Below are 18832 nucleotides of genomic sequence, written 5' to 3' on the forward strand. Positions count from 1 at the left end.
GTTAGGCCATGTGTTTCTCAAACTCTTTTTAACTGTGATGTCAGCTAAAAGTTTTGTGGTGTAAATGTTTTGGGTTACAGGGCATTTCTAGAGAATCACACCTGTTCAGTAATCAATCAGGTTGTTTACATTCCAACTTTCTATTATTATTAATTAGTCATTTAGCAAACACTTTTATCCAAAGCTACTTACAGAGACCAGGGGGTGAACTATGCATCACAACTACTGCTGCTGAAAAGTCACTTACAATAGGACCTACGTTTTACTCCTCATCCAAAGGCTTACCATATAAATTAATGTTCCATAAAGTACACAAAAAATGCAATAGCGATATCTTTCCCTCTCGGGTAGCACAAGGCTTTCAGCAAGTCGGACAAGTTTAGACCCACTTTATCAACCAGTGTAACAGAAGATATTTCCTGTACTTTGCGGTTTAGACCTAAATCCATTTTAATCTATAAATTGATGTAATAGTTATATATTATTGCATTGAAATGTGTAACAAATTATCTTAAACCAAATATGGTACATGTGTGAGCAGAAACAAGCATTCGTTTAATAACTGGGGATCACAACAAAATGATTATATACATTGAATATTAATGATGACGTAACACAGAATAATGCCTATTGGCGTAATTACTGCGTATACTGAAGAAAATTACACTAATTAAATAGATATGAATAAGCAATATATGAATTGGCCGCACAACAATATGCCTGATGGGGCTTTGTAAACAAGCAAAGTTCCCCCCCTTCAGTGCCGTCTGGCTCAGCCTGCTCCTCACGTTGCTTCTGCTTGAACTTCATGTTACCATAATGCATCACCGCACCAGTGATCTTGTAGATGCCCAATTTTTCGTCATTGTTGAACCCAAGAATGTCAATGGCAGACTGGATAATAAAAACAACATTAGGCACATATAAAAGGTAATGAAATCATTAAACAAAGCTAATCAATGAAACTTACATCTGTGGCATCCAACTCCTCCTTGTCGTCAATGCTGGCGACGGTGATCTGCCCTTGACTGATCATAGGGTAATCGTAGGGGTTGGTGGTAATGAGAAGCATGTCTGGAAGGAAGACAGCAACAAACAATTATTTCGAGACAGACAGATCAATCAGCCAGTTAACAGAGTGATTTAGTTTCACCTACCAATAAGTTCTGGTTTGTGGTTGGTCATGATCTGATAGAAGATATGGTAGCTCCTTTCTTCTTTCAGCTGAAATGTTACTCTGGATTTTTCCAGCAAGTCTGTGATGAATAAGTACAGTCAGCATTTTAAATGTCTAAAAATAAGACACAAATGTAAAGATATGTTACAGCAGAAAAAAAATAAACGTACAGGTCTCAATATCAGCGGAAGCCAGTTTTCCCGCGTGTTGCGGTAACCGAAAACGGTGAGTCTGCATAATTGGTTAACGACCCTATCAATTAAAATAACAAGAAACCACGTACAGTCAGCTACTGCACTGTGTATGTACTCCAGAAAATTCCAAGCAGGCGTAAGTACGGAACCAAAAGCATTGCACTTACAAAGCGGGCATTGTCATTTCCTCACAAGATATTGGTGGCGTTACCAAAGCTCCACAGAGTTTAGCGAAATGATCATGGATCCTCCATGGTTTCACCTAGATAAGACACGAATCCTAAGAGTTATTATGGAACTGGACCCCGGTGAATGTTCCGTACTATTTGATGGTCTTGACAGAAGTGTTTCAACCGTGGACTTTTCCAGGGGCTGGCTTCTGTCTTCGTCTCACCAGCCCCTGCGGATTGGCAGCAAATGTACTGATGAACGGGGGACGTGGTTGTTCACAGTCTAATTTCCTGCACCAATTCTGCCACTGAATGCAAGTAGAAACCCAGGTTAAAGCTGCTTATCATTACTGAGAGAGGTTTTATGTTTTAATAATGCAGTGTAATTATACTCCATACTTACGTGAGTCAGACTGACCTGGTTGTTTCCACCGACTGTTAAATGTGGACTTAAGTTTACGAATTACGATATAAGATGTCATCTGAAATTATTATGTAGGTTTCACGTACAGGAAGAGTATCAGATCCATGTGGGGTCTCCAGAAGTATCATTACTACCTTAGTATAGTTCTTCCCCTGTCCACTGATGTTGCAGTTATAGACGGCAATCTTTTTCATAACTTTCCATTTATGTATACATATCCAAACATTAGCTTCCCCAATACAGCATGATATTTACTCCGATAAATCATTTGATTAATGTAAATACTATACCAAAGCATGAACCTGAGAGCATTGTCAGAGGACAAAGATATGTGTGGGGAGCCTTCCATACGCTTCTTGCCTCTGTACTGCTTAGCACACAACCTGTCGTTAACACGTCACACCACTTGTATGGGATTCACAGATAACGACAAAACAAGCCCAGAGTAAGCTGACATTGTAAAACTGAAAATTAAAATACAGTTCATATCATAAGAATCATTTTGTATTGTATTTATTATATTTTCTATGACACTCTACGTATACTCAGTCCATAGCTGCATAACGCTCTTTATATTTTACAGCCACACGTTGTTCCTGGAATGGAACATCTGCACTCCTCAATTTATCATACTTGGGAGGTTCAAGAGTTATACATACATCTTCACCTTAGCATTGACAAAGGGTCCTGAGCATGCAAAAACAGGACAAAACTTCAATTCCTGGAGACAACAAACCTGTGTTTTTGAAAGGCAAGGGATTGATACATATACTAGTTACACAAAATTGGTTACTTCTTTTAAGTATATCCAAATTTTTGATAAGTGTTTTTTCTGTCAAATATTCATGTGTCGTACTCAACTATTGGTCTATAAGGAAGCCTCCTAATATGCAATTTGCATGTTTTTAAAATAAAATGTTAATGTTAGAAAACTACTTAAAAAAACAAAGGTTATCCAAAGCACTTATCTAGCATAAGGAAAGTGCATGCTACCCAAGTAATGTGAAAGAGCAGGCTACCCTGTTTCATGCAATGCAGTAGTAAATAACAGAAATGTAAGCCATAAAAGATGCTGTTTTTACTCTAGTGTGACTTACTTGTCCTTCCAAAGTTTTTACAGTGACTTTGCCACCTTCTTTACTCTGGATAACACCTTTCAAGTACATCTCTTTGGCATCTGCTACGTAGCACGCAGTTTTTGCATCAAAGGGTTTGCTTTGAGCCTCAATTCTTTCCCTCTCAGGTTTCCGGAGGTAGATGGCCGCCGCCCCATATATCTCCATCTCTGCTAGCGTCCCCCCCCGTTAAACTCATGAGACGTTTACATGTGATGAAATGACAAACGGGAAGACATTGTACGTGAACAGTTTCATTAGTTCGAGTATAATCTGACTGTCAGAAATGGCACAGTAATGTATATAACCATTGAGTCATGGCAGCTGGTAAAAACGATTTCATTCAATTGTTTTCATTTAATTAAACCATGTGGTTCCGTAGTCCGTGGTGTAACACTGATCCCTCCTGCCAGGCCATCGTCTACTGTCTCAAACATGAAAAATTTTAGACCACAACCACATTAGTGCCGTTACAGAAACCAGGACCAAGGACAGTGTTGTAAAATATAACTTGTAATGGAAGGGGCATAAATCTGATCAATGTGTTTAAGCAGAAATCACTTGGATCCTTTAAGACCCAAGTTGACAAAGTTCTGTGATCTGCTACTAGGATCCCAGTGAGCCTAGACGGGCAAAATGGCCTCCACTCATTTGTACATTTTACATTTTGTGGTATAGGACTGGAACAGGCCCACCAAGAGAAAGACCATGGTATTGTAATTTGATCCTCACAATTATTTTATTAATGATGTCATTCACAAGGCAGATTTTACAAATATTCCTTACCTTCCTTTACAGCAAACGTAGGAAGGTGGTGATTTTGATACTCCACAGCACTGCAAATAAAAATAATTAATTTATTCTTGCTCTTCTAATTTTTTTATCTTGCTCGTACTGGACTTCCCTAAGCATTTATTCAGTGCGCTAATACTGACTCCCGGTCACTGTAGATAACTCTCAATAGAGGATCTCACTGGACTCCAGTAGACCACTGAAAAGAACACAACACAACACACCAGTGTTATGAAACCCAATTAAAACACATAAGTTTGTGTGAAATCTTTAGCACATGACCATAAAAAACAGTATTGATGTAGCATTATTAGTAGTATTGTTAGATATAACAATAATGTATTTATTTACAATCTCTAGTAAAGAAATTGATAACACAAATCCAATCCACAATGGGCTGACCTATCCTTACAAAGAACAATAAAGGAAATCATAACAAAAAATATGGTTGTTGAATTAGCAATTATGCAACATTGCATGTATTACCGGGAATATGTATATGTATTAAAATCTAATACTGGACCATTTAAAGGAATTACAGAATTCCATGTAAAGAAATTAATATATACAAAATTATATAGATACAGACACTTAAACCTAAAGCAACTTACCACTACTTGACACGCCTATCAGTGAGGGTGAAGGCTCTGCGCTTCTCATTTTATTAAGAACATTTTGCCAGCCAAGCAAAACTGGCCGCTCTATAAGGACATGAAACTTTACTCACTAAAGATACCCCCAACCCCCTCTGAAACTTTATTCCATTTACTATTTGCGTGTGTCCACAAGATTTGGCTAAAGGTTATGATGATAACACAATATTTCTTGAAGCTGATCCAGTTAAGTTTGTTATTTCATATGTTCTTCTATTTGTGCCTCATAGGCAGATCATATTGGGAGTTAGATGTTGTGCATTTAATGACTGAGGCCCCTATTGGGTTTATCAGATTAAACTAAATGCATCCAGTAAAAATGGATTGTAAAGAATAACTTACCAAAATTAACAGAACAGCCAGCATTGAACTTTTAATTCAATATTAAACACATTCACACACACACACACAATCACTCGAACATGATCATTCACATAGGAAACATACATGAGGAGGCAATTACTACTCATGAAGCTATATTTTTTATAATTCTAGAGATACTAGGGTTGCCTCCTTTCCATGGATCATCATGGGTTTGAGGAAGTCACCTCTTGTCACCTGCTATAGGAACTATAAGAAAGAGTTAACTTTTACATATGTTTGGCAACTTGGCCTCAGACTGTGTGTGAATGTGAGAAAGTTAGTGTCACGTGAGCGCAGCTCAACAGGGATGTTAAGCAATATTTCATCCAGTCAGTGGGCAGTCGAGTGACCCTCAAGTTTAAAAGTGAGTGAAGAATGGAAAGAAAGGGGGTTTCTAGCTTTGATCTGTGGAAAACCCAAGGAGGGTTCAATGTGAGATTGAACAGGCTGGGAGAAGCCGAGCAGCTTAAACCTCCATGGAGAGGGGTTCTCGAGTGATCTGGTAAAGGCGCTCTGCGTGGAGCGCAAGATGTGCCCTATAGCCTGGAGAGGACATCGGTGGTTTTTCGAGTCCAGCTATTCCCCTGCGCCGACCATGGGCGAGCCCAAGGGTTTGACAAAAATCGTCCCGCAGTGACGCTGTACTCTGGGTTAGCTGCATGCTGAGCGGGAAAGCCTGCGATAGTGAGCAGGATCGGTTTATGGCTGACGCACATTCGGAGGACAGTGCATGTTTTGTCTTCGCGCTCCTGATATAGTGCGTGGTGGTACCATGAGCTGAGCCGAAAAATCCAAATGGCATTTCACACTGAGAGTAGACAAAGAAATGTAGTTAAAATAATGGCAAACATGCTAATTATATTAAAAAAAAAAAAACTCTCCATGAGGTAAACAGGAATCGACAAAGCCATAAGTAAGGAGCAAATAAGTAAACAACATTGTGGGCTATCAGTGGTTTCTACCAGCTGTAATAGCAGATCCGTCGACTAGAGCGACCAAAACTCCTCGTTAAGAGGATATCTTCCAGCCGTCCACAGCAAGTTTGTTTTGACTCGGTTACGCTAAAGAAATGGTGAAGCATAGATCCAAAAGACAAAGAAGAATAAAAAAATCACACAATTTACTAAAGAAAGTAGCATTTTAGCTAAAAACTAAGTAATACTTATTTTGATTTTTGTGAAAAAGTGAAATGTCCTGCATTAAGTTGGTGTAGGCGGGCTTTTGAGTGGGTTGGTGGTATTGTCACGAACCATGAAGCCCACACACGACCCAGGGAAAACATGGTTGAAACATTGCTACAGCATAGTATGTCATAAAAAAGACCATTGTCACAAAAAACACAAACAGAAAGGGAACGCAATGCAAAAAGAAAAGGTTCCCAATATCCTAAAACAAAACACGACCTTTGTAACCACTTAGCAACCCTTAGTCGCGAACTCAAAAATTTAGGCCGCTGTCCTCAAGTTTGTCTCTCTTCTCCCACCAACACCTAATGAGCCAGAATGTGTCCCTTTTTATACTGTGGCCTGGAGCCATTAACTACCCTGTAACATCCAGGGCTTCAAAAGGTATTAAATATTAGATGGGGCAATTACATCATCCTTCCACCATTACCAAATTACATAATCACTAATAATATATAATAATAATAATAATAATAATAGACAATTAAAATAAATACACAAAACTATAATAATAATAATAATATACTAATAAGAATCAGTAATAATATATAAAAATGGCGGTTACCGCAGCACAAGTAGTTTTATTACGACAAACATTCAGTAGTTTAACTTAAGATAACTGTTCATGATCTGTGCTGTTTAAGTGCTAACTGCAAGGCTACTGAATATTACATTTCTTGTAATGTAGTCAAACAGCTGTTGTGGACATTAGCAGACACACATCACTCAGAAGGCATCTTGTCAGACTAGCCAAACAGAATTGGCTTGATATTTTACATTTTATTACCCTGTAACATTACCCAATCTTGGTACTAGTCCCATACTCATCTGCTGGGTCGCTGGTTGTTCCAATTTAGAACTACCTGAAGCAGTTAGTGAAGCTAAGGACCAAGAAGACATTTCTGGGGCTAGTGCTTATTGCTCTAATATAGTGGTGGGCAACCCATGGCCCACGGGCCGCTTGCAGCCCACAACACATGTACCTGCAGCCCCTTTCCAGCTGAAAATAAACTTACAAAATCCCTCGGCCAGCATCTACCTCCCTCACTTATCCATCAAAGAAAAAATCCCAGGGCTCTCGAATGGTGCATCCAGTAGAGGCGCTCTGCGTGAGTGCAGGATGTGCTCTACAGCCTGACTTCGCCGTTTCGAGTCTGAGCTTTATCAACGCACAGCGACGTAAGGACGGGTCACAGGAGCCGCGTTCAATTGGCTGAGTGTCGCCAGGGGGGGAGGTGTCTAGGTTGGCCAGGGTGTCCTCTGCTCACCACACACCAGCAACCCCTGTAGCCTGGCCAGGCGCCTGAGCGGAGTTCTGCTGTTAGCTATTCCCAGTACTGCTTATTTCCGTTCCCCCGCTGTAGCTCCTGGGTGGCTGCATGGGGAATCCGCAGTGTGTAAAGAAGCAGTCAGCTGACAGCACACGCTAGGAGAATTCATAGGACAGCAGATATGTTCGTCTTCACCACTCCAGAGTCAGCGCAGGGGTGGTGGCGGTGAGCTGAGTCTAAATTAATAATTGGGCATTTCAAATTGGGATAAAATAACAAAAATAATTGGCAACGACAAAATTTAAAAAAAAATTACAAAATTCCCTAGTGAGTATAGCTCGTCTAACCATTGATGAAATAAAAGCTTAAAACATAAACACACCTGCGTCTTATAAACAGTGATATCATTATTGTGTTAGAAGGACATCATCAACAATTGAAGAAAAGGGCATTTCCGCCAACGATGGCAACACCTTACCCGGCCCGGAGAATCATAAAATTTATTGGTTTCAACTATCTGGACAGACATACTCATAAAATGATGGGAGACCAAAAACACCAATGCACAACCCAAAATGCTTCTGCGGGTCTTACCCTAACTCAAAAGCGGTTGGAAATATGATAACACAGAAAGTCGATTCATATAGTAGGTAAGTTAAAAAAAGCTTTAAATGCTTTTTCTTTTGTATTGCTGAGTTCAGTCCTTTATTGTTTATATAATTGAATATATAGCTCTTTAAATTAAAATGTAGAATTTTCTCTTGTATTTGCGGTGAAGGGGGTCTTGCTGCCCTTGGAGTTGTTTGAGGACTGGACATGCGGCCCTCTGATTAGCTTGGGTTGCCCGCCACTGCTTTAACCCTTGGTTAATCATACATTTAAGTCTTGTTATACTGTTCTGTTCATAGTGAACTCCTGATTTCTGCTCCCCTGATTGATGAAACATTTTCGTGAGAATGTATAGTCCCTAAAGATTCCCTCCTTCTCCTTCCCAGAATCCTACTGGAAAATAACATTGCAGAGCGGTCGAGAGTTCACCTCTTAATGTGTTCATAATATAATCAATTCTACAAACTGGGCCCGTTCACTGACCAACTTCGAGAGAGGGATATTAAACAAGATGAAAGAGTCAGATGGAACTCTGCTTCAGAGCTCCTGCATTTGTAAGATGTCACAGCGGCTAGGCCCAGAGATTAAAATGGCCACTTTGAATGCACTGGATCTCTACGTAATTCCAGCGAAAACATTTAAAAAATCTGATTCAGGGCTTGACACAAGCTGATTTAATAAGAAGTGATGTTGCTTATATGAAACAAAATGTCTTGATCACAGTCCAATCATTAACACAGGAGATGAAAGAACTATGACTATTCAATGGAGCCTTTTGGGTTTCTTTCGCATGGCTATGTCATTTTGCAACGTGAAATCCCAGCTTCCCAAAATGCCTGAGTCCAGCAGTGCAGATGTCAAAACATATGAGAACTATAACAATGGCAGAACACATTTCAGATACTGTGATTGCATTGTACCACTGGGATATAATGAGGAGGCTGTGTGGTCCACTGGTTAAAAAAAAAATGTGCTTGAAACCAAAGGTCCCTTTTCACTGATCTGCCGTCACTTGTGACCACTCCTGTGTGTTCCCCTGACAAGTCACTTAACCTCGTTGTGCTCTGTCTTTTGGGTGAGACGTTCTTGTAAGCGACTCTGCAGCTGGTGCATATTTCACACACCCTAGTCTCTGTAAGTCACCTTGCTGAATATACAAATAATATCCTTTATTTTGAAAATTTGTAGAACCAAATTTGCAGAAAATGGATTTAATTGAAATAGAATTTAATTAATTTTTCTTCATTCAAACTGCAATGATGTTAAACTGTAGCGTTAATACAGCCATGTTATATTAAATGCTCCATCAATAAAATCATTTTATTTTCATGTGGTAAGCTGTAATTGTACCTGTGCTGAGTCCACAGTTTATTGAAATATCACCAGCAGGTTTTATAGTTCGTTTTGGCAGTAAACGTACATTTCAAGGGGCTTAACTTTCCACTGCCGTACATGGTAGGAAATACCAGCCAGAAAAGTGTTCCCTTGACTGCGATCTACATTTGGATTTGTGACAGAATCTTTGAATATTTTTCTGACAGGTTCTGCTCGAGACAAGCAGAAAGCAAAATGCTTTTTAACACTGTCAGCCAAACTTTAATAGATTGAAACACATCCCACATAAAACGTTACAACCATCTGGTGCATCAATGCTTGCCTATTTCCAAGTATTTGATTCATCCTTCCTCCAGTCCCTACCCTTATAAAAGTTTCCCACAGTAAAAACACAGCAAAGTGTAACTAGCCGATCATTAGGGACACATTGAATGGATTACCCCGAGAGAGACAGATCTGCACCCTGTAGCAAAATTTATGACACGTGTTAGTACTCAGATCCAAGACCACTTATTATTCACTCTCTTACACATTTAGAGACAGGAATATATACTTAAGCAGTTATTATTAACAAATATATTTTTTTATTAAATAGTAATTCCAATCATAACATAAGGTGTTTTTGACAAAGTTGTATATTGAGATTTTAGGTCCTCTGCTATTCCTAATCTACATTAATGATTTAGATTCTGGTATAGTAAGCAAACTTGTTAAATTTGCAGACGACACAAAAGTAGGAGGAGTAGCAAACATTGTTGTAGCAGCAAAGGTCACTCAAAATGATCAAGACAAGATTCAGAACTGGGCAGACACATGGCAAATTACATTTAATAGAGAAAAGTGTAAGGTACTGCACGCAGGCAATAAAAATGTGCATTATAATCTATGAAAAAGACCTAGGAGTTTTTGTTGACTCAGAAATGTCTTCATCTAGACAATGTGGGGAAGCTATAAAAAAGGCTAACAAGATTATTCCGGGCTTAAAAGGCATGTCATATGCAGACAGGCTAAAATAATTGAATCTGTTCAGTCTTGAACAAAGAAGACTACGCGACGACCTAATTCAAGCATTCAAAATTCTAAAAGGTATTGACAGTGTCAACCCAAGGGATTTTTTCAGCCTGAAAAAAGAAACAAGGACCAGGGGTCACAAATGGAGATTAGACAAAGGGGCATTCAGAACAGAAAATAGGAGGCACTTTTTTAAACAGAGAATTGTGAGGGTCTGGAATCAACTCCCCAGTAATATTGTTGAAGCTGACACCCTGGGATCCTTCAAGAAGCTGCTTGATGAGATTCTGGGATCAATAAACTACCAACAACCAAACGAGCAAGATGGGCCGAATGGCCTCCTCTCGTTTGTAAACTTTCTTATGTTCTTATGTTCTTATGGCAACATCTATGAGCATAGCGCAGACAAGGAACAAATACAAATATTGCTCATTTTTAATATAACATTGACTCGAAACCGTGAGCCCTGTTTCAGGAAGCCAGTGACTTGTCCTTTAGGTGACTGGGGAACTTTCATATGGATACTAGTTAACAGGACAATACACGACCGAGGGAAGAAAGCAGTTTTTTTACTGTCGTTTCATTGCCATATGATATTGTGCATCTTCAGAATATACGGGAATCCTGAAAACAGCATTTTAACATGTGAACGGAGCAATCACTCATTTTAATTAGCGCACGGATTAACCTCTATTGAGAATTGCAGTTGTTGATTGACTTGCAAAGTAAACGTTTTAGAGCTTCATTTTTTTAAGAACGTTCAAGCGCTGCCTCACATGCAGCAGATGGCAGTATTTACCTGTTTCCAGTGGGTTTCCCTTTTCGTCTTTCTGGGCACAAAGGAAACAAAAAAGCAATTTGTAAAGAATATAACTTGGGAGATATCTTAAAAACGTACAAAAGATAAATTCTGTGAACACCTTTTAACGCGTTCATGATCACCTACAGACCCCATGTGTGGCTCACGGGGGACGCTATAACAGAGACATTGCTGCTCTAGAAAGAGTGCAAAAAAAAGAGACCAGAATTATTCCAGGTTTAAAAAACATGTCATATGCAGACAGGCTAAAAAAAAATTAATCTATTCAGTCTTGAACAAACAAGACTGACGTGCACCTAATTCGGCATCAATTCAAATTCTAAAAGGTATGGACAGTGGGTCACCCAAGGACGAGTGTTTCACCTGATAAAAAAAGAAACAGACCAGGGTCACAGAATGGCGTAATTTCGAAAAGGGCATTCAGAACAGAAAGAGGAGAACAACTTTTTTACACAGAGAGTGTGAGGGTCCTGGATCAACTCCTCCATATGTTGGTTGAAGCCAAGCCACCCTGATGAATCCTTCAGAGAAGCTGTTTAAAAATGATGAAGAGTTTGGGATCATAAGCACTAAAACAACACAAACGACGACAAGAATGGCCGAATTGGCCTCCTCATCTTTGTAAACTTACTTATTTCTTATGTTCTATGACATTCAATAAAAACAGATTAACATCATTGATAGATTATCCCCCACCTCCTCTGTGCTTTACAATGCTTACCTACTGTATACTTTAACATGCTTTCACTATGGCTTATTATAATTTGCTATGCCTTTACTGTGGGAAACTTTTATAAGGGCAGGGACTGGAGGAAGGATGAATCAAATACTTGGAAATAGGCAAGCACTGATGCACCAGGTGGTTGTAACGTTTTATGTGGGATGCGTTTCAATCTATTAAAGTTTGGCTGACAGCGTTAAAAAGCATTTTGCTTTCTGCTTGTCCCGAGCAGAACCTGTCAGAAAAATATTCAAAGATTCTGTCACAAATCCAAATGTAGATCGCAGTCAAGGGAACACTTTTATGGCCGGTATTTCCTACCATGCACAGCAGTGGAAATTAAAACCCCTTGAAATGTATGTTTACTGCCAATAGCGAACCATAAAACCTGCTGGTGATATTTCAATAAACTGTGGACTCAGCGCAGGTACAATCACAGCTTACCATATAAAAATAAAATTATTTTATTGAGGGAGCATTTAATATAACATGGCTGCAGTATAACATCATTGCAGTTTGCATGAAAAAAGGAATTATGCTATTCACTTCTGTTTCAATCCATTTCTCATAAGAACATAAAAACATGAGAAAGTTTACAAACGAGAGGAGCCATTCGGCCCATCTTGCTCGTTTGGTTGTTAGTAGCTTATTGATCCCAGAATCTCATCAAGCAGCTTCTTGAAGAAGGCACTACTTGCGCATACGTTCTCTGCGAGTCGTCATTGCTTGCTTCAGATGCGACGGTGTCCCAGACTCCGTCTGCCATCGGGCCATCGTTTCACATGCTAGTCCCAGGGTTGGATCCCAGGGTGTCAGCTTCCACAACAGTACTGGGGAGTTGATTCCAGACCCTCACAATTCTCTGTGTAAAAAAGTGCCTCCTATTTTCTGTTTCTGAATGCCCCTTTGTCTAAACTCCATTTGTGACCCCTGGTCCTTGTTTCTTTTTTCAGGCTGAAAAAGTCCCTTGGGTCGACACTGTCAATACCTTTTAGAATTTTGAATGCTTGAATTAGGTCGCCACGTAGTCTTCTTTGTTCAAGACTGAACAGATTCAATCTTTTTAGATTCAATTCTTTTAGCCTGTCTGCATATGAACATGCCTTTTAAGCCCGGAATAATTCTGTTTGCTCTTCTTTGCACTCTTTCTAGAGCTGCAATATCGCTTTTTATAGCGAGGTGACCAAGAACTGCACACAATATTCAAGATGAGTTACTCATTGTATGCCTACCTACTGTATATGATTACACAAATGTTCAAAATAATGAAGGACAGTAGAAAGGGTTAATTCTAAGCAGGAAATGTGTGAAGTGTGATATCCCTACAAGCGTTTCCATTATATTATTTTTTTATTTAGCAGACCTTACTGCTATAGCATACACCCACATCCTGAAAGAAGGGGCTCCCCAAGAATATATTATACAACTTTAAATGGATTGTACCCATATTTTTAATCGCTTCCTGACGGGTGGCTCACATTCGCTACAAACAGTTAAGACCAAAACAAACTCATTACTGTCTTACAACACGTCTCAGATCTAGACTGACTGTTGCAATCCTTAATTTGGTGTACTCCCATAGATTTTTTTTCGACGTGGGCTAACAACGATCCACCGACTCAGTATCATACATGCACATTTGTTACAGCTTATGGTCCAGCTTATCTTTGCTACACATAACCAGTAAGTTAGGATCTAAACTGTCTACTATACTGCCAAATAATTATGATTAGTACATGATACCTTGGAACTTGTGCCTGTTAAATATTCACTGCAAATGCATCGCTGACAATGCATATTCGAATTTTTTATAAAAAGTGAGTGCCAAATCAATATTAAAATGGCTGCAATGTAATACTAAACTCTGCTACTGTAAAGCTATACAAATCGTTTAGCACATGGGGCAGAAATTACTTTTAGAATTTGGTTGTTTTACAACTATCCCCCCGTATTGAACTGCTAATCCTACACTTTGAAACTTCTAAGCATATTTAAACTTGAACATATTGTGTGTTCAAGTACTGCTATGCGACTGCGTCCTTTTTTAACTTAGCTTAGTGTTATACAACTGTAGAGATCTGGAAGCATATACGATATGCAAGTTATTAATCTATCTTTTATAATAAGCGATCGCAGCAATGGTGTTCGGATTTGTATTTGACATTTCAGCAACGTCACTGTTAAACTAACAAAATTCCTAAACTCGACAAGAGAACGTACGAGGTTACCGTACCCGCAACACCTGACGATTCCCTGAAAACGAAAGTGACACGGCCACTCACAGAACATTGCTCTTAGGGAGATACGGTACCCTGCCTATGACAACTACGATACACTAGACTGGTCTCTAAATACTATCAAGTGTGGCAGGTCGATAGGGCCCCCTCCTCCATTCGTCTGACTGGAATTTTGCCACTCTGTGCCAAGCCGACGCTGGGTACTCTAAACCGTTCACGCACTGAAAAACTCACCTTAAAACTTTCTTTTGCGCTAGAAACTGACAAGCCCTCATATGATGCTCAACCGATAGGACCTCCAGCGTTGCGCCCATCTTCAGAATCTCTTTCAGAGGAACCAGGTTTACAAGACACTCTGTAACTCCAGGCGTTCCCTTTCATAAATCGCCACCTAACATGTCCACCAAAACTTTGCATCTCGTTATGGTCTGAAAACGCCATAACCAGTCATTTATTACATCTGACGCGAGGGACGAAATTGACGTGCCGCATGGTGAGGGACCAACTAAGCCCTGCACTGCCTACAAAGCTCAGGCGGCCGGCGCAGCTTCGCTTAAGCACGGGACAAACCCATTGTCCCCTTACCTTAGCCACAGCTCTCGTGAGCTGGTTATGCTTCCTCACCCTCCCATTCTGGGGTAAATACAGCCACACAGCCCGTCATATAAACCACAATGACGCAGTTCTCTGTGTAATGTGATTCCGCACGTCACTTTCTTTTACATGCCTTAATGGTTTATTAAATGAGGGGCTGTAAAGTGGCTTTGTGTTTTTTGGCAGACGAAGATCTTTTCAGACTGATGTGAGCGCTCTTTTCCTATGCTCATAACTTATGGGAATTTTTTGCCTTGTCCTGCGTATCTTGGGTTGCCCTCAACTCAGTCGTTGAGGTAGTTCATCATTTTGACCCCTTGCAGCCGCAAGGCAGGGGCTGACTCCTTGCCGCGCCCGCATAAGGGCGAACCCTTATAATCCTGTTTCAGAAAACCATTGAAGACACCGTAAGGTCCAAGGAATGTGGCAGAACAGACCACCCGGCCATCTTCGGGCAAACAGAAAAATATCTTCTGCGATATCATATCGAGATGTGTGTAAATCTACAAAAGACTAGAATTTGGTGGCGTATCTGGTTGTCCAGCAAGGCTTTGCCACTTACTGTTAGATTGGTCGAACCTGAGACTTTCAGCCTATCCTTCACGTTACTCATGAGTTTTGCGTGCCTCGTGGTGCCGTTTGAAAGGAGGAACGTCCCAGACGAAAAGAGCAGCGCGTACCGATACTGTGGGGTATGTTGCATAGCACCCAACACGATCTCCCACACTGCCAGCGTACTGCGCATTATGTGCAGCTTTCCTTTGTGGGTGTAACTGGGGTCTGAGCTCGATTACCCCAAGCCCTTAAAGGCTGCCACTGCTTGGCGCGTCTGCTTGCTGGGGCGGAGCTAGTTTTACCTGGGGCTTTTGCCCTAGGGCGTTTTAAAAAAACCCTTGAGGAACCATCCACATTCACTGCAGGTACTGGCCCGGCAACAGCACCACGTATGACGGTGGCGAGGGTCCTGACCCATATCGTATCAATATCCGAGAATGAAGCCATTAGACGATGCCGAAGAGCACGCTCTACGAGTGACTGTGTTGATCCCTCAATCAGAGGTTCCCATGCCTTCCGGCTAGTGGGAGCCTACCCCAAATTGAGTGAGGAAGCAGGGATTAATGCAGCTACACCAGTCCATTTGAACAAAAATGCTAACTAACAGCCGAGTGAAGGGGAGGTAATGTAACGCGCTACAACAGCTCCACTAACGTAACTAAATACATGCACAGACTTACTTAAGTTGCCAATCATCTTACAACTTATGCAGAGAGTGTAGTCAATGAAGGATTTAATGAACTGTTCCAGTTTAACATCATAACAGTGATGTCCAATGCCAAAATTATAAACTACAAGCTTAAATGTATGTGAAATATCTATAATAAAGGGTTCATGAATACATATATATGGCAAATACCTAAATGTTGAATAGCTAAATAACTTGAGTATACCCACACTTTTTTTTTTCGGCCACATCACTCCAGATAGTTTAACTAGTCACCACTCTGCACCATAGTTACCTATTAGTGCAGTAGCCTCAAGTTCTAAAATTTTGTTTCTGATAATTCTAGCATTTAAATAAATACATTTAATGAGTATGCTACCTTAGTTACTGCATGTGTTTGGGTGAACACAGTATGCGGTCTCACCCTTCTGTTTTTTGTTTTATTCTATGAACTGCTGAGCTTCTTTCTTTCTCCCCCTTCCTTTCTAGTTTTAAATGCTTCCTCTTGTGGCACAGTCTGCGCATGTCTACGAGACAGCTGAAATCCCCAAGTGACGTGTACGATTTAGAGCATTTATTTGCAGAAAATGACAACTGGTCAAAATAACAAAAAAGATGCAGTGTTGTCAGACCTCGAATAATGCAAAGAAAATAAGTTCATATTCATTTTTAAACAACACAATACTAATGTTTTAACTTAGGAAGAGTTCAGAAATCAATATTTGGTGGAATAACCCTGATTTTCAAGCACAGCTTTCATGCGTCTTGGCATGCTCTCCACCAGTCTTTCACATTGATGCCACTCGTGGTGACTTTAATAAAAATTCAAGCAGCTCGGCGCCACTCCAGTGGCATTTGTATGATGCATGAAACCATTCCATCTGGCTCTTCCTGGATAGTCACATTCCAGGAGGTTATTTTCATGGTCTGTCAGGTCTTGAGATTCAATGGGTTCAGGTCTGGAGATTGGGCTGGCCATGACAGGGTCTTGATCTGGTGGTCCATCCACACATTGATTGACCTGGCTGTGTGGCATGGAGCATTGTCCTGCTGGAAAAACCAATCCTCAGAGTTGGGGAACATTGTCAGAGCAGAAGGAAGCAAGTTTTCTTCCAGGACAACCTTGTACTTGGCTTGATTCATTGCCCTTCACATGCCAAAACTGCCCAATTCCAGCCTTGCTGAAGCACCCCCAGATCATCATCGATCCTCCACCACTTTTCACAGTGGGTGCGAGACATTGCTGAAGCTTGTAGGCCTCTCCAGGTCTCCGTCTAACCATTAGATGACCATGTGTTGGGCAAAGCTGAAAATTTGACTCATCTGGGGGGGCTCCAGCAAGGTTTTCAATGGGCAGGTTTGTCTTTGTGAAGGACGCATAAATCAGCGAGTGGACCCATCGACCAGGAAGTGATCTGGTGCCAGTTCTTTTAATACAATGCGATCTCACCGCTGTGGTGGCTCTGATCTGTTGGCCTGTGCTCGGGTGAAGGTATTGCTGGTAATCAGAGTATTGGGTGACAGTTATCAATTGCAAAGGAGATCGCAAGCTTTTTTTCTTCCAAGGCAACTTGTGTACCCTTGCGACTGTGCAATTTATGCCAAGCAATGACCCAAGACGCAGGTCCCTTGTTGAAGCACCACCCAGAAATCCTCCACCGACTCGATTCCATCACTTTGACCCAGCTGTGGCATTTTGGGAGACAAACGGTAAATTGACAGCTGTAGGTCCGTCCGGCTGATGTCCCAATTAAAGCCATTAGGCGAGCTATCAGAATCGTTTCGCATAGCTTTATAAATTGGACGAATGTCTGGTGGTGCTTCACTAAGGTCCTGGAATTGGGGCAGGTTTTTGCTTTCAATCGGTTCGGACGCAGGAATCAGAGGCTCGCATTGGCTAACATGTACTTGTCTCCGGAATAAAAACAAAGCCAGTTGTAAACTCTGGAAAATGAGTGACTCTCAGTTACCTGCAAACAAACTCACTGCGTAGTAAGAGACATCTGGCGGTGAAGTAGTCCTGAATACAATCAGATCCTAGCTGGTGTCGATGATAATGTTTGCAGACACCAAGTACAATATTTATCAATGCGTACTTGGCGTCTGTGTGAGCTCTATACTAATCAATGAACCACAACCAGGTTGACTTTCTTGTCCATAATATGCCAGCTCTATTTTATTTATTCCCACTGTTATAGTTTAAAGAAACACTCTGCAAATACACCAGGTACACCCACAGCTGAGTGGGGGGACCCCGGCACAGATCTTGAACGTATTGCTGTCTAACCCGCAATCTCAGCGACGTCTAAAGTCGAAATGTTATTCCTACATGGTCTCACGTGGCTATTCCTATTACCTACTTTGGAAAACCTGTCCACTCTCTCAACTCGATAGCCAATTGACCTGCACAAAATCACAAGCTATAAAATAGACATGCCGGGTGAGGCATACTACAACGAAGTGGAAGATAGCAAAACAGAAACATTTAAATAATCACTGTCTTTAGGCTCCCCGACTGCCACTTCAAATAATGTATTTTTTAGAAAAACACTGAAAGACTCTTGTGCACATCGCCCCCCGACACAGATCTTGAACAAATTGCTGAAATCCGAGACGTCGAGTTTTATTTTTATTCCTCACGTCTCTCTCTTGTGCCTGCTGACAAGAAGAAAAAGAAAAAAACCTCTGTGGCGTCTCAGCTCTGCCCCCTGGTGTATCTTTTCAATGACAAGGTGCACACTATCAAAAAAAAAAGATTTGCTTTCTTTTACAGTCTGAATTCAATTAATGCACTTCACACCCTTATATCCAGTTTTGAAATTCAATTATGCACTTCAGTTAAATTGCTTTCTTTCAAACCAATTGTTTTACCTATGATTTAAATAAGGCCCTTATATAGGGCAAACCTTGGCTTTGAGCTAATATAAATATACACCCACA

General features: G+C 40.6%; 1 protein-coding gene across 1 annotated transcript; it reads right to left on the reverse strand.

Moving 5' to 3' along the window:
- Positions 1-720: 720 nt before the first annotated feature.
- Positions 721-3248, reverse strand: LOC121312080 (myosin-3-like; the record flags this gene model as incomplete). Its single annotated transcript, XM_041244098.1, has 5 exons — positions 3063-3248; positions 1348-1408; positions 1158-1256; positions 971-1074; positions 721-894 (listed from the first exon to the last, which is right to left on the reverse strand). Coding segments are annotated over exons 1-5 (624 nt in total), but the record flags the coding sequence as incomplete, so codon positions are not given.
- Positions 3249-18832: the final 15584 nt, after the last annotated feature.

Source organism: Polyodon spathula, unplaced genomic scaffold (genome assembly GCF_017654505.1).
Source record: "Polyodon spathula isolate WHYD16114869_AA unplaced genomic scaffold, ASM1765450v1 scaffolds_3517, whole genome shotgun sequence".
Classification (NCBI taxonomy): Eukaryota; Metazoa; Chordata; class Actinopteri; order Acipenseriformes; family Polyodontidae; genus Polyodon; species Polyodon spathula.